General features: G+C 43.7%; 1 protein-coding gene across 1 annotated transcript in view; it reads left to right on the top strand.

Moving 5' to 3' along the window:
- The first annotated feature begins 1,616 nt into the window (after positions 1-1,616).
- The window catches only part of LOC135241816 (cryptochrome-2-like), a 28,916-nt gene continuing 15,681 nt past the window's right edge, over positions 1,617-14,851 (top strand). The window contains exons 1-4 of the mRNA XM_064312519.1: positions 1,617-1,955; positions 3,653-3,761; positions 7,464-7,606; positions 13,896-14,080. Of these exons, the coding sequence (XP_064168589.1) occupies positions 1,798-1,955; positions 3,653-3,761; positions 7,464-7,606; positions 13,896-14,080 (595 nt within the window). The 5' untranslated portion in view covers positions 1,617-1,797. The remainder of the gene's footprint in view (positions 1,956-3,652; positions 3,762-7,463; positions 7,607-13,895; positions 14,081-14,851) is intronic.

Below are 14,851 nucleotides of genomic sequence, written 5' to 3'. Positions count from 1 at the left end.
AAGAATGGTTAGTACATGGGTTTGTTAATGATTTTGAATAAGCCAAATAGTTTCAATAGTAGTATGTGTACCTATGGCCATGGAAAAAGGTGCAATGCATGCACATTGTTGCAGGGTAAAGTTTTTGGTTTTTTTCCCAAAAGTTTTCAAATATATTATTTTCATTTTGTATAGTATCATTCATAATATTTACTTTGTTTTTCATCAATTTTAAATAGATTTTCTGAAGTTTTCAAAGGTATCTATGGCTTCAATTAGGGTTAAGGGCTCAAACTAGGGTTAGGGTTAGGCTAGGGTTACAGATACAGATAGGGTTAGAGTTAGGGTTACTGAGCTCTGCTGGATTGCCTTGGAAACAACACAAAATGTAATTCAAATTAGATGACAAGGGTTTCTGGATTCATTGTATTGTACATTTGTTTTACATTATTCATCTATATTTATCCTAGGAACACACCTTCCCAATAGCCTAACCAATTCAACATGGAGTGTGCGTGTGCAATACAGCGGCAACTGTAATAGTTGACTACCGCTGTTATTACACGACAGTAACGATTGGCATTTTTTCTCTGCCGTTCAGCTTCTGCCCTTCTGCTGTTTTTACGGGACAGATAGTCAGCAAAGGATATCGACGTCCAAAATGTCAAAATATACCACTAGATGGCACCAGAACGCAGTTTACTGAGATTATGCTGCTGGTACGCCTACACGTAAGGGACTTTTTTGCATACGCAGATGTATTAGCAGTCGACAATCCAACTACTACGCTTTGCAATTTAATGGCCATGCCCACCACAGAACAGTTGTACGATACCGACAAAACGTAGCCTATACAAAGATGAAAACAGGCTGCAAATTTCTACACACCTCTTCCCCGTCCAAACGTGAATGTATGTCGTAGGCTACCTTCCCGTTTGACTAATGGGCTGTTTCTGTGAGAGGGATTCCCATGCATTTTACGCTTGATACCATTTGTGTGTTATTAAAACTCTTGCGGCATTTCCCAAATCCCCACCCTACATTCTTATGTTATATCACTGAACAAATAAATTGCGTAAGAGGTAAGTGTAAGGTTAATGCAGCACCTGCCGCTCATTGTAGTGAGGGGTGATATGAACAGCAACTTACATAAAACGATGCAGGGACTGGGCTTATATAAAAACCGCAGTGGCGCGTAGCACGGACAAACACGAGCTCTTCAAAATCAATAGGTAATGTTTTTAATATGCCTAGACTAGTAATGTCATGTTTTTTCGGGACAACGTGCTCACTAAAAAACGAAACAAATATGCAAATCTATATGCTAAACCATTTAACCTTGTCACGCAGTAATTCATCTTTGCATGCTTTTAAAAGCACTCTGATCTGATCAAAGGTACACCTTACATAAGAAAATGACTTCCACACAGATCATGTAGGCCTAACTCAATGTGAATCAATGGGTGGTTATATGATTCCCTCACTTGCGATTTCCCCGGTTTGTCTGTGAGTGTTTTCGCAACAACAACACGCCACAGAAACGTGACAGGGCTTGGCGTACACGTGCCGAGTAACCAATAGCTACGGAGCTGGGCGTGTTTCTCATTATTTTTACGCGCGTCACTCCACAGCCAATGGCTGCTAGGCTGGAGAGAGAAGGGTTATGTCCTGTGGAGCGAGTTAAACACAACTAACAGCGAAGGGAGACAGCGAGAGTCGGCTGTGCACTGAAATTTCTGTCTGAAAAACATGGGAACAGTTTTGACATAATTCTTTAAATACGTCGACTGGACCTTTTTCGAAGGAGTAAATAAAATCATGGTCGTGAATTCAATACATTGGTTTCGTAAAGGGCTGAGGCTTCATGATAATCCGGCTTTACAGGAAGCGTTGAATGGAGCGGATACCGTGCGTTGTGTTTATATTTTAGATCCGTGGTTTGCTGGATCGGCCAACGTCGGAGTCAACAGATGGAGGTTTGTGATATATGTTGGACCTACAGCTATAATATTCTAAGCTTTACGAAGAGCCCTCGATTATTGGTTTGTACATAGCTGTACAATTAACAGTTAATGTTAACTACTTCTAGCTAACCACACTGGCTAGCTAGCGTAATGTTAGCTTTTTGATGACTCGTTACTGACAACGTGACTGTGATGGAGTACTTAATGTTACGTTTCGTTTTGTTAGTTAGCCGCCTAATTGTGGAGGTTTCTTTCTAGAAATTAGCCAAAATGAAAATTTTCTCAAGCTAACCCCATAGACTAAGCATTAAACGTGTAACATAAGTTATATATTTTCCAAACAATTTTACTGACAGCAGGCCAATTTATTGAAATCGGTCAGCACATTCGTCAAAATGTAAAAAAGTTGCATTTCTTTAGTACTTCGATCAGCTGCATTTATTCAGAATCTCCAACAATGATAACATAGTTTAGTCTAGTAAGCAGGTCGTTGTAACTTTAAACGATAGTATATTATTTATGAAATTTGCCTTTTAGAGTAAACTGGAGTTAGCTAGCTCGCGTCAGATTGTTTAAATATAGCATCCTAGCTTGCAGGCTTAACAAGTACACACGCCCACCCAGTAACTTCATATGCAGCATAATGGTAATGCTAATGTCTGTTATTTTCCAGATTAGCCCCTATAATTTTTATTGGCGTGCATGTCCGATGTGGTTGTGCTTTTACCCGGTGCAATTGCTACACACGAATGTAACTTATTGACGTAGTTTGTGTTTTGCAGCTATATAAATTAACTATTCGTTGCTTTTCTCGCAAACGTTAAACAGTTGGTACTTTGTGCGAAACTATTTTTTGTGGTTTCTACAGTGACTTAACTCGATTGCCCAGAGCCGAGTTTAAAATTCAGATAGTACGTAACATTTGAGTTCCAGTTTCTATTCAAAATGCGTCAACAAGCTGTCAGTCACACCAGTTCGCCATTGCATCGATATTGCAATGTTGACCTGTAATAGTACTAATCTTGTGAAGGTCTTCACACCGATTGTCCTAGCTGTCATAGATCGCAAGATGCATGGAATATAGGGAACGGTAACAGTAACAGCTAGTACAATGGCCCAGAGACGTCGGGCAAATAAAATGTTGGTATTTAAAGAATATCGATAAGAAAAATGGAGCGAAACTACGTAATTATTTTGGCACAGAAACTGTGCTTACTAGTGGGGCTAAAATGCAGCTATGGCGCGAAACTGCATCATGCTCATACGCCCCTGATCTCAAAAGAACTTACATCATCATGCTCACGTGCTGTCAAACGACCACCCATAACATCAACAACTTCAGTTTTACCGGGGTTATATTACTGTAGACCACTGATTTGTTAAACTAAACAAATTTACACGGCATTTTTAAGTTTTAGTGCATTAAAACGTTTTTGATCACTCGTACCACTCTTAACTAGTGACATCGCTAGAGATACTGGTTTTGCTGGACTAACATCCTGCACATGGTAAAACCATCAGCGTGTGTATACTGTAAGTTATAGTAACCAACAGCCATATGGGAGAGCTACCATTGCACGTCTAAGTTGACTAAGGTGATCTTACTTTTCGTCCCTTTATGCAGATTATCGAAGGATTCTCCAAAAGGGGAATTATTAGTGTCGCTATATGTCAAAGTTGCCTTACTAAGCAGTATTTGTACTTTTCAGATTTCTATTGGAGTCTCTTGAAGACCTGGACACAAGCCTCAGAAAGCTCAATTCCAGGCTTTTCGTCATACGGGGTCAGCCAGCAGATGTATTTCCTCGTCTGTTTAAGGTCAGTATCCGTGTTTTGTAATAAGTTCAATTAATGAACTTGAATGGTGTCTCTTGTAGCAGCAATGGGTTTTTTAAAATTTATTTATTTTACCATTGCTATTTATGTAGTCTGGTACTTCCGCTGGGCTTCACATGCGTGTGGTGTGAAATACCTGCTGATGTGTTTGAATTGGTAAAGTGATGTCACTGCTGATGCACTGTAGTTGTCACGTTGATATTTGAACCGGTACAAATTTAGCAGCTGACATCAGCTGTTCATGTATTAAAATGAGTTAGTCTTGTGTGAAATGTTCTGGTGTTTCATCAAACCTAATGTAACAGTATACATCATTTACGAGGGTCGATTCATAATAATTAACTGTGTGTGAAAGGTTACACTTGTTCTCTTGGTTCTTTGCATCATCGTTGCCTGTATAGCATAAAATTGTTGCGCTTTTCTCCTGCCCCAGAATTGTTGAAATTAATGAGTGTGAGTGTATCGCTGTAATGACAAGGGTAATTTGGAATAGTCAGTGGTGATGGAGAGCCACTTATTTTGTTTTCCTAGAACATACCACTTGGTTCTGCTTCTTTTTTTGCCCTACATTGCTTTTTCCTCACATTTTTGGGATTGCCAGATGTGCTACATGCAAGCATAACTCCTGTGCCACCTACGCCTGTGCAGAGTTCTATAGCTAAAGCACCTCGTGAACTCTTGATACGCTTGCCTATGAGTCAGCAGCTGTGCTACAGACCGCTCTACGATCTGCAGGCGGGCTAGAAGCAAGCAGGCCAATCGGATGTATGAAAGAGTGAGCGAGCAGCTCGGGGGATGCACGCGCAAGATCTAGAAAGCACTTTGAACCGCGTTTACCTGTATGGCAGATTGCTATATAAATAAAGTTTGATTGACTGAACGGTAACGCAGGTACTGGCTGATTCAGACCTGTACTGCCAGGCCTCTGCCAGTTTCAGCTTACACGTAGGCAAAATAATAAATGCATTTTGTTTGACGGCAAAACAGTTAATACCTTTTTTTTTTTTTTTTTGAAAACCTGCTGTGGTTTTAGAGTGGAGGAACTCGTTTGTGTTTTTTATTTACGATGGCGTCAGAATGTCATTCCAGCCCATGCCTTCGCTCGTTCCCCATGCCGTCGCTCGTTCTCGCCAAGTCCCCGTCGCAGCCAATAAACGGCAACGCGCCAAGTCGAGCTGGCGAGATTTTTGGCTCCGTCTTAATATCTCGGCGACCGCTTTGGTCAGCAGAGCGCCGTCCTGCCGTGCTCCTGGATGAAACGCTCGCGTCGTCACCGACCCGGTGAAAGGGTGCTATTTACGTGTGACCCCGCAGTCTGATGTTTCCGGTGCAAATTCTGGAGCCAAAATGGCCGCAGAGAAGCCGGTGGTGTTCGGAGGATTCCTTTCCCGCTTGCGCTAGGCTTTTGTGTGGTGGCGCCTTTAACATAAACAACTGAAAATGAAGGCTCAAAAAATAGGTTATTCCCCCCCCCCCCCCCTTTGCCAAGGTCATCAAAGGCACCAATCTTGTAAAAACTTGTAAAACGTGAGTTTAATTGTGTTTAAGTAAGTCAAGGCAATTTCCCAGGATGTGACACAAAAATTGCTCTACATTTCCCCTCGTTGATTGTGGACATCATGCGAAATATTGAAGACTCAACTGATGCCCCCAATTGGCGTCTAGCTGTAAAGTTGTCAGCCATGTATAGTAAACAAATCACTTTCCTGGTTATGTTTTTACCTGGACTGTTGATGAGATTTGTTGATTAAAACGAGTGAGAAAGTAGTGGGCACTGGCATAAAGGAATTGAAATCAACGACTGGTTTTCCTGCTCTGTTGGAGAAAAGTGTACGGTGTGTGAGCGGCTACTTTTCGCTGTCTCTTTAAGAGTGTTTCTGGTTGCAGGTCGTTGAACTTTTAAGTAGGTCCTGAAAAGCAAGCCTCTTCCTTTGCGTCGTGTTGCGATGCTCGCCCCCCCCACATGGATAACGGGCAATAACCCCACCCAAGCCAATGATTTTGCATCCTCTCGCTAAATGTCCACTCTCTCCACATGTGGTGCGAACAACCCATTTGAGTCATAAGACTGCAAATCCCCACCCCCTCACTTTATTGCAAGTCACCGTTCCGCCCTTGAGTATAGCAGTCGGCGAATCTCTCTTGGGGCGGCAGCGTAGCGTAGTGGGTAAGGGACTGGGCTTGTAACCTAATGGTCGCAGGTTCGATTCCTGGGTAGGACACTGCCGTTGTACCCTTGAGCAAAGTACTTAACCTGCATTGCTCCAGTATACATCCAGCTGTATAAATGCAATGCTTGGTAAAAAGTTGTAGAAGTCGCTGTGGATGAATTCCTGTAACGTAACGTAATGCAGACAGCTCAGTGACCTGTGTTCCAGAGGCTCATGGGGCGACATAGCTCAGGAGGTAAGACCGATTGTCTGGCAGTCGGAGGGTTGCTGGTTCAAACCCCGCCCTGGGCGTGTCGAAGTGTCCTTGAGCAAGACACCTAACCCCTAACTGCTCTGGCGAATGAGAGGCATCAATTGTAAAGCGCTTTGGATAAAAGCGCTATATAAATGCAGTCCATTTACCATTTACCATTTCACTGTGGCCAGGTCAGGTTTAAGTTAGAGGTCTATCTGTAGTGGTTGTGTATTCTGCGGACCTGTATTTCTTGTGTGAGAAACAAATCTTTTGTCTTGTCTGCAGTAGACCACATTGAATTGATTTGAATGGAACTAAATTTGAAGGGAAACTAAACCCTGATTCCTAAGGTCATTGTGTTTGTCCTGTGACATCCTGCAGCCACGAAGGCGTCTCTTTGATTCAGCTGTGCGTTGCTACTGCATTGAGAGTGGGCGTGGCTGCCCTGGTGATGCAAAATATCACTCAGAATTTTTTTTTTTCCCCCTCCCTCAACACACTCTTGTCTGTCCCTCTGACTGTTAGCAGGATCTCTGAAATTTATGAATGGATTTGCACTGAATTTTGTGGGAAGCTTGGTTGCGGGGCAAGGAATAAATGATTAACTTTTGACACTCATTGCGCAAAGGTGGGTGTGGCAGTGGGTGTAGATTCTTGGGGAAAAAAAGGCAAATTTCGAACGGATAAATGGAACACCGTGAAACTGTGTGTCCCTATCAGCAGGGTGGTCCTGAAGAAGAACTCTTTTCTAGCCACTGAACAAGTGCAGTGCTGATTGGCCACGTGGTTCTGTGCTAGCCGAATACATGGTTAAGATTGGCTAGAATTTAAGCAGGCATATCACATGCTCAATTTGAGATACATCATGAAATTGTGTGTGTGCCTTCTGTCGTGAGGGGCGTGAAAGAAATGATTAACTATCTGAACTGGCATGTTTCTAATTGCCTCGTGTTAGCGGTGGTATCCCCTAGTTCCTCTTTATTTGCTAAATGTTGCCATTTTTGACAGTTTTATAGGTGGAAAGATTAAATGAACATAAACAAGACCAGGTTAGAACCGAGTATATGGCTGGACCTAACACACTTGATCCGGCCGACCAGCGGTGTGACTTCATAACTCGGCCGACCAATGGTGTAACTTCATCACTCACTCACTCACTCAGTCAGTCACAGACATTTGCGTCTGTAGGGCTGGCCCCGCTGTTGCGGTCCAGCCAAAAAAAAAAGGGTCAAATTTTAGGTCTTCCTCTGTCAAAGTCTTCGCTTCGTCTGCCCGCAGGAGTGGAACATCACCCGCCTGACGTTCGAGTACGACTCGGAGCCCTACGGGAAGGAGCGGGACGGCGCCATCATCAAGATGGCCCAGGAGTTCGGCGTGGAGACGCGGGTGAAGAACTCGCACACTCTCTACAACCTGGACAGGTGAGGAAACGCGCTTTCTCTTCTGGCTCTTATGTTCCAGCGGTGAGAGAACTTTCAGCTCGAGAGAGCGGGCACAGATTTCACCTTTACGAACTAGTCATCGGTCTTGGCCTGTTGTCAGTATTTTTTGTGGGTCGGTATATTTTGTGGGTCGGTTACATCGGCTATGTTCCCGGGTCAGTTTTTGCCCCTTGTGTGGTTTCACCTCTTCAGTGTTGTCATAATAGGTATTTTACCCTCCAATTGCATTTTACTTTTCTTGCCTTGCCAGTTTTCAGCAACTATAAGATTGACAAATTTGTGTACTTTACAGTCCGTATGCACTTTATTGCGTGATGTACTACTTATTTTCATAACAAAACATTTTGCTGCATCTTATTTGCCGTGATAGGTGTAGGATTCATATATTTAGTTTGACCATCCCTTTTCAGCTTGTGTGCACTTCCCAGATATTTTGTTTGTCTTGATGACTTGATATATCGAACAAATTCACGACTATTGTGTTTCAGGTCAAAATTGACCTGTGTATTGCAAATTTAACCAAAAGCGTCATTTGCAGTACGAAAACTTTTTCAGTAAAAGTCATTATCAACAAGACCAGGTCAAAACCGAGTATATGGCTGGACCTAACACACTTCATCTGGCCGACCAATGGTGTAATTTCATCACTCGGCCGACCAATGGTGTGACTTCATCACTCAGTCACTCTGTCACAGACATTCATGTTTGTAGGGCTGGCCCCGCTGTTGTGGTCCAGCCAAAAATGGACTATGCACATTTTTAACCATATACACTGCAACTTGTTGCCTTTTGATAGCTTTTTTGTCATTGAACAACACTAGTACATGGATGGATGGACTGATGTGTTCGCAGAAACCAGAAAGTGGTCAATTCACACTGGCGTGAATGACAGTATGTGAGTGTCTGTGCACGTGACTTCCAGATGTGCCTTTTGTATTTGTTGCAAGTTTCACAATGATTCAGGCCCAGTAATTAACAGACATGGCAAAAGCTCCACCCCCGTATCCCACACATCCATACTTGCAGCCAGTCTACCTGGTCCACATTGAGGAGTGGCCTGTGTGTGTGTGTGTGTATGTGTGTATGTGCCAGGCCTTGCAGTGGTGGTCTTAAACTTGATCGCACATGTTCATGAGTGGGATGGGTAGACTGGGTGAACCGAAGGTCGCGTTCGATTCCGGGTAGGACTGGTGTCCTTGAGCAAACTTAACCGCATTGCTTCAGTTATCATGTATAATGATACAATGTAAAATGCTATGTAAAGTGTAGTCGCCTGGTACAGCGTCTGCTAAATGCCTGTAATGTAATGGAACAGCCACGGTGCCCAGATGGTGTCCTGACTTCATGAAGAACATTGTCACCATGAATGTCGCACGTCTGTTGTGATCGTCAATTTCACACATCCGTATCAAAACCATTAAGGATGTCATCAAGTTTCATAATGGAAAAAAAATCTATCAATGATGTCGAAGTTTGAAGCGGGTCAATTTTTACCCAAACATAACAGGAGGGTTAATAAGTGTGCTAATTGTCTGTGTAATGCACTTAATCCACTGGCAAGCAATTCAAAAGTTTTTATCTTGACTGTCTCGCGTGTCCCCTTTCTTCTTGTCTCTAGATTAATTTAATTTTACACATGATTTTTTTTTATCTGCAGTGTCCTTGCTCTTGGGTAAATAAGTGTGCCAGTATTTTTTTTTTTAATTTATTTTTCACTTTTTGGTCTCTGGATACCTGACAGCTAACCCACAGCCTCAGGCGTTCATCTTCCCAATTGAAATTACATTTGGGCATTTATTCAGAGCAACTTTCACGGCTAATCTTTGTTCTCCAAGTGCAATCCATTTATACAGCTGGGTATTTAGTGAAGGAAGTCCAGTTGGGTACCTTGCTCAAGGGTGAAATGGCATTGCCCCACGTTGGATTTGGATTTGGATTTGATTTTGCGGAGTGGCTGGTAAAATTGTGAGGCTCACACGCCACAGTGGCGGATGCCCAAACTTTGTCTGTGCGGTGTTTCTTACATGGCAGTAGCCTGGCGACCCATCTCGCGTCACGGCCACGAGGCTTGTCGGAACTCGGCTCCTCATTGGCCGGTTCCGCTCACCCTTTCGCCCGACCAGGAAGTAGCCGTCCGCTGACGCTATGTTAGGCGAATAAGCCAAAAACGAGCTGGCCCCTTGACTATCTAGGTTTCGCACTGCACGTGTGCCTCTAGGATTTTATTTGCGTGCTCTCACCTCTGCTCTTAAGACACTGGATGGCATCTATCATAGTGCTTTGTGCTTTATTACAAGGGATGGGTTTAGAACTCACCGCTGTATTTTGTATCAGGCGGTAAGATGGTTTTCTCTAGACCTTAGAAGAAGGTATCACAGCGTCATTTTTATTTATCAAGCTCTACTTGCGAAACTTCCTATTTATTTGTCCAAGCTCCTTTCAGTTAAGTTCTCAAGTTATTCAGCAAGGTCCCAGGAATGCATTACCTTAGATATTCCACGTTTTCGGACCGAACTAGGTAAAACCACTTTCAGTGTCGCTGCCCCATATATGTGGAATGAATTCTCTTAAGAATCTCTTAAGGTTACCGCCCTGGTGTCTTTTGAACTTTTTAAAGATTTGGTTGCTGAACTATTGGAGTTGAAAAATGTTTGTGGTTGCTGAAGTCTTTTTAGTGTTGTTGTTCGTCTGTGTGAACCTGTTAATTTTGTTGCTCATCTGTGTCATTATGTTGTTATTTATTTGTTACCTCTTTGCACCTGCATCTCTACTTATTTCTCTTATTTATTTTTTGTTGTTGTTGTGATCACAGGGCACCCCTATAAAAGAGACTTTGGTCTCAGAGGCTCTTCCCTGTATAAATAAAGGAAAATAAATAAATAAAATAAATTTTTATCGCGAAGCCCGTCAACGCGACACACAGTCTGATAGACCGTATGCCACAGGGCGGACGATGAACCCAAGCACAAACGTCTTCGTCCGCGGTCACGCGAAAACGACAAACAAAAACAACAAACGAAAATAACAAACCAAGTTAGTTTGCCAAATAGCTTTTAAATGGCGGACTAACCCTACAAGCCTAACCAGGGGAAAAACTCTTATTTTGTTTTTACTCACCCTTGCTTATGAGCGGCGTGTCGGAAGCATAGAGCAGAGAGCACAGGACGACAGCCCGGCGTGTACAAGACGTCACACTGAGAGTCAACAAAATCGTCATTGTCAACATAGGCTATGCTTCGTGTATTTATTTAACTATTAAGCGTGGCTTAAGTTTCATTTTGATCATATTTAGCCTTTAATATTGATTTTTAAAAAGTGGCTGGGGAAAAAATGTGAGTGGCTGGTAGAAGTTAAGAATCTACCAGACACAGTCGCTAGTGCATAAGAAAGTTAATTTTTACACCCTGAGTATGTCCTTGGTTCAGGGGTATAGAAGGGAGTACTGGGCTCTATGCTGATATATACCTTTTTTTTTTTTGGAGCACACATTGAAGTAAAAAAAAAAAAAAATGCATCACAGTTGGTTGATGTACTCTTAAATAATTTTTCCAGTTGGCGCACATCGGTTTTTTTGGGTCCACACCTTACTTAAAAGCACTGTGGAGGGAGGGAGGGAGGGAGGGGTGGGGACTGGCAGCGTAGTCACGGGGGTCCGCGTGGTCCGCGGACTCCGTAACGGTCTCTAACCGAACTCCCGCCGATATCGGTTGTTCAGGCAGGAAGCATACCAGAGCTTCAGGGAACTGCGGCAGCCACAATTGGTCACGGGGGCAGAGGCAGCGAATCCCAGCATTCCCTCGACAGTAATCCTTAAAATGAGCTGCACCTACGCACAAGGTTTTAATCTGCACACACCCCGGCTAAGTCATTATTGGTTTTTTATTTCATTTTATTATTTTGGAAGAAAGAAAAAAAACTGTATTGTGCCCAAAATAACCCTATGTTTTTATCTGCACGCACTGGCTTGAGATAAAAAAAAAAAAGATTTTATTTATTTATTTTTTGGCAGATATCTGGTTAAGTAATATTTTTTTTAAACAACACTGTGCAGATGAACTGCATCCTGTTCATTGCCGCTATGTAAACTCATCCAGAGACCGTCTCCTGCCTGCGACGGTCCGGGGCAGGGGACCTCTCCCCCCTGCCCTCGCCGGCCGTCTGGTCTCTCTCTCAATCTCTCTCGGCTCGGTGCTGCCACCCGGTGGAGGCCAGGAGGCGGCGCGGGCGGCGACTCACGCAGGGGAACACGTGCGGCCCAGGCCGGAGGCGGAATAGCTATGCAGATCGGTCACCGTGGAGAACATGTGCAGTGCCACACCCCCCCCAGCCAGGAAACCACCCGAAATGGGAGGAGCCCGCCCCGCGCACCGATATAGACCCCATTGTGTAAGCTGCTGCTGCAGCAGCAGCGGCGGGCCAGAGTCTGGAGCCTGCTGCAGATTTAAAAGCACGGCCCGGATCGGAGGCATAGCCGCGTTTTGGATTTGCCTCAGCACGGAGCTATTTTTAAATTTAAAAATGTAATTTTCTGTAATGTTTTACACTGCTGTCCGGGACATGTTAAGCCTAAATAAACAGAGCAGATAAAGAAAATGGCCACTATATAAAATTCAGCTGTCCATTTATATAGTCAGTTTCTGTTTTATGTACAAATGGTGATGATATTATGGACAACTGTGTTTTATAAAGTTGACATTTTCTTTTTCTGTTCTGTTTTTTAAAAAAAAAATTTTTTTTTAAGAAGATGATGGAAACTGACGTGGACACATGTATTTTGCAAAAATCAGAAAGAAGAAAAAATGAGATCAATAAAATAATAACAAAATCATACCTATCCATGTAGGATTGGGAGGGGCTAAGAAAAGCTGACTTCTCACTGGTCTGCTTTTACTGATCTTATTTATTTTATTGATCTTAGTTCATTTTTCATTGCCTCTCTCTTAATACTTTTTGAAGCCTTTTCATTTTATCTGCCTGTTCTTTTAATTTAGCCTCTGTGAAGCGCTTATTGTTGCACGAAGGTGTATGAAATGTAAATAAAGGTCGATCGATAAGAAGGGTTTATTGGTTGAATTTTAAACCCGCTTCAACGGAGAGCCCTTTGTCCTTTCTGGGACGAACGTAGGACGGAGTGTAGCACAGTGGGTAAGGAACTGGGCCTGTAACCGAAAGGTCGCAGGTTCGATTCCCGGGTAAGGACACTGCCGTTGTACCCTTGAGCAAGGTACTTAACCTGCATTGCTTCAGTATATATCCAGCTGTATAAATGGATACAATGTAAAATGCTATGTAAAAGTTGTGTAAGTCGCTCTGGATAAGAGTGTCTGCTAAATGCCTGTAATGTAATGTAAAGTCCTGATTGGGGCCGGTCCGTGTGCCGCATCGATGCGGCTAGAGCAGGCACGCGTTCTCCTTTTCCCCCTCCCCGCCGAATTTGGGACCTCGGGGGGAGAGGGGTCGCGGACAGATGGGATCGCTCCCCGAAAAGCGTCTCGGCTGGGAATGGAACCGAATCTCCGGCGGCTTTTTGAGGGGGTTTAGTTGTTCGTTAGGAGTCCGCCGTCCCACTGACCGTGCCACAATCTGGCCACCCCCCTCCCCCCCTTTAAAGGACCTGGAAGGATAGCTGAAGAGATTTAAGCTCTTTTTGTCACCGTTTCCCCTGCCCCAGGAGTTTTTGGCAGTGTTTTTAACTGCTTTGAAGGGAATTTGACTTCTCTTTTTATTATCCAATCCATTTTGCATGCCCTTTACCTTCATTGTTTCAGAGTACTTAAATTAAATAAATTTTTTTGTTTTTTTATTTTTTTAGGAACTTTATGCTGCTTGGTTCCTTGCATGAAAGGTACTCTGTAAATGGAAGTTTGTTGTTGTTGTAGTTATTATTATTTTTATTATTATCAGGCTGTTGTTATTGCAGCATTTTGAATGAGTGCGTAGGAATTGTCCTAATAATTTATAGCACTTTGAAGGGAAAGAATAGGCATCTTGCTTCCAGAAGATTCTGTCTTTTGAAAGTTTTTGACAGCTTTGAATAATTTATGTGATGACCAGTTGAAACCGGGGTTAGCCTGTTAGCTATGGGGTGGGGGGGAGGCAGGGGTTCAGTGACCAATTAAAAATAAAGAAATCTGACCGTTTCATTTCAGTCTCGTCGTTTTTCTTGGCCCCTTTTTTTAAAAAATTTTGGGAACGGTTAGCCGCTTCCGCCGCGTCGCTCGAATTAACGCCGATCTTTTCCGGTTCCTTCCTCTCCCCCCCCGCACAGGATAATCGAGCTGAACAACAACAGCCCCCCGCTGACCTTCAAGAGGTTCCAGGCCCTGGTCAGCCGGCTGGAGCTGCCCAAGAAGCCCCTCCCCGCCGTCACGCGCCAGCAGATGGACGTCTGCCCCGCCCACATCGCCGACAACCACGACGAGCGCTACGGCGTGCCCTCGCTGGAGGAGCTGGGTGAGGGCCCGCCGTCCGTCCGTCCGTCCGTCCCTAACTTCGCTGCTTGAGTACGCTGCGCTGCTTCGTTGGGTTGAAGAGAGGGAGGGCTGAGCTCGTTTTTAAGGAGGGGTCCACACACGTGAAGCGCATCTTATTCATACTCCGTTTTATAAAAGCTGTGGAGAAAATGTTGCGAATGTGTATTGAGCATTTGTAGAAAGAGTCCGACCACCAGGAAGAAGTAGTCGTACAGCTCTGAGCCAAGTGGTTATTAAATGACTCCTTCTGGCTCGACTAATTATCAGTCACCCGGCTAGTTGTTATTTTATTTATTTATTTTTTTCGATCTCTTATCATTGATCTCTTAATTGACCACTGGAGAGCTCTACAATAGAGGTGCTTTCAGCCCTGCTCGATAGCAATCTGTCCGTCACTGTTGCTCGCTGCCAGTGCAGTCGGGGGTCACAGCACAGAAACCACAGAACAGCAGCAGGCAGGTCCTGGAGGAGGCAAAATGGATTCAAAATGGCTGTATAAACCAATGCTGACTCACCCCTGTTGGACCACAGTAAAACCTTTTCACCAGGGTAAGCCCGGGTCAATTCCGATTCACTTTTGGACCATATTGCCATGGATTTTAATGAGATTTATCATGCTGATTTGGTCTCCTAAGAAAACCCTGCAACCAATATTATACTTGCCAAACTATTACTTGGTCGTTAATTGGGGAGATTTGGGATAACCGAGTTTGGGCTAATTGAGACTACTCCATTTTGACTCATAGAGAAA

Source organism: Anguilla rostrata, chromosome 16, assembly GCF_018555375.3.
Source record: "Anguilla rostrata isolate EN2019 chromosome 16, ASM1855537v3, whole genome shotgun sequence".
Taxonomy (NCBI): Eukaryota; Metazoa; Chordata; class Actinopteri; order Anguilliformes; family Anguillidae; genus Anguilla; species Anguilla rostrata.
This window is presented reverse-complemented; position numbering and strand designations above follow the sequence as displayed.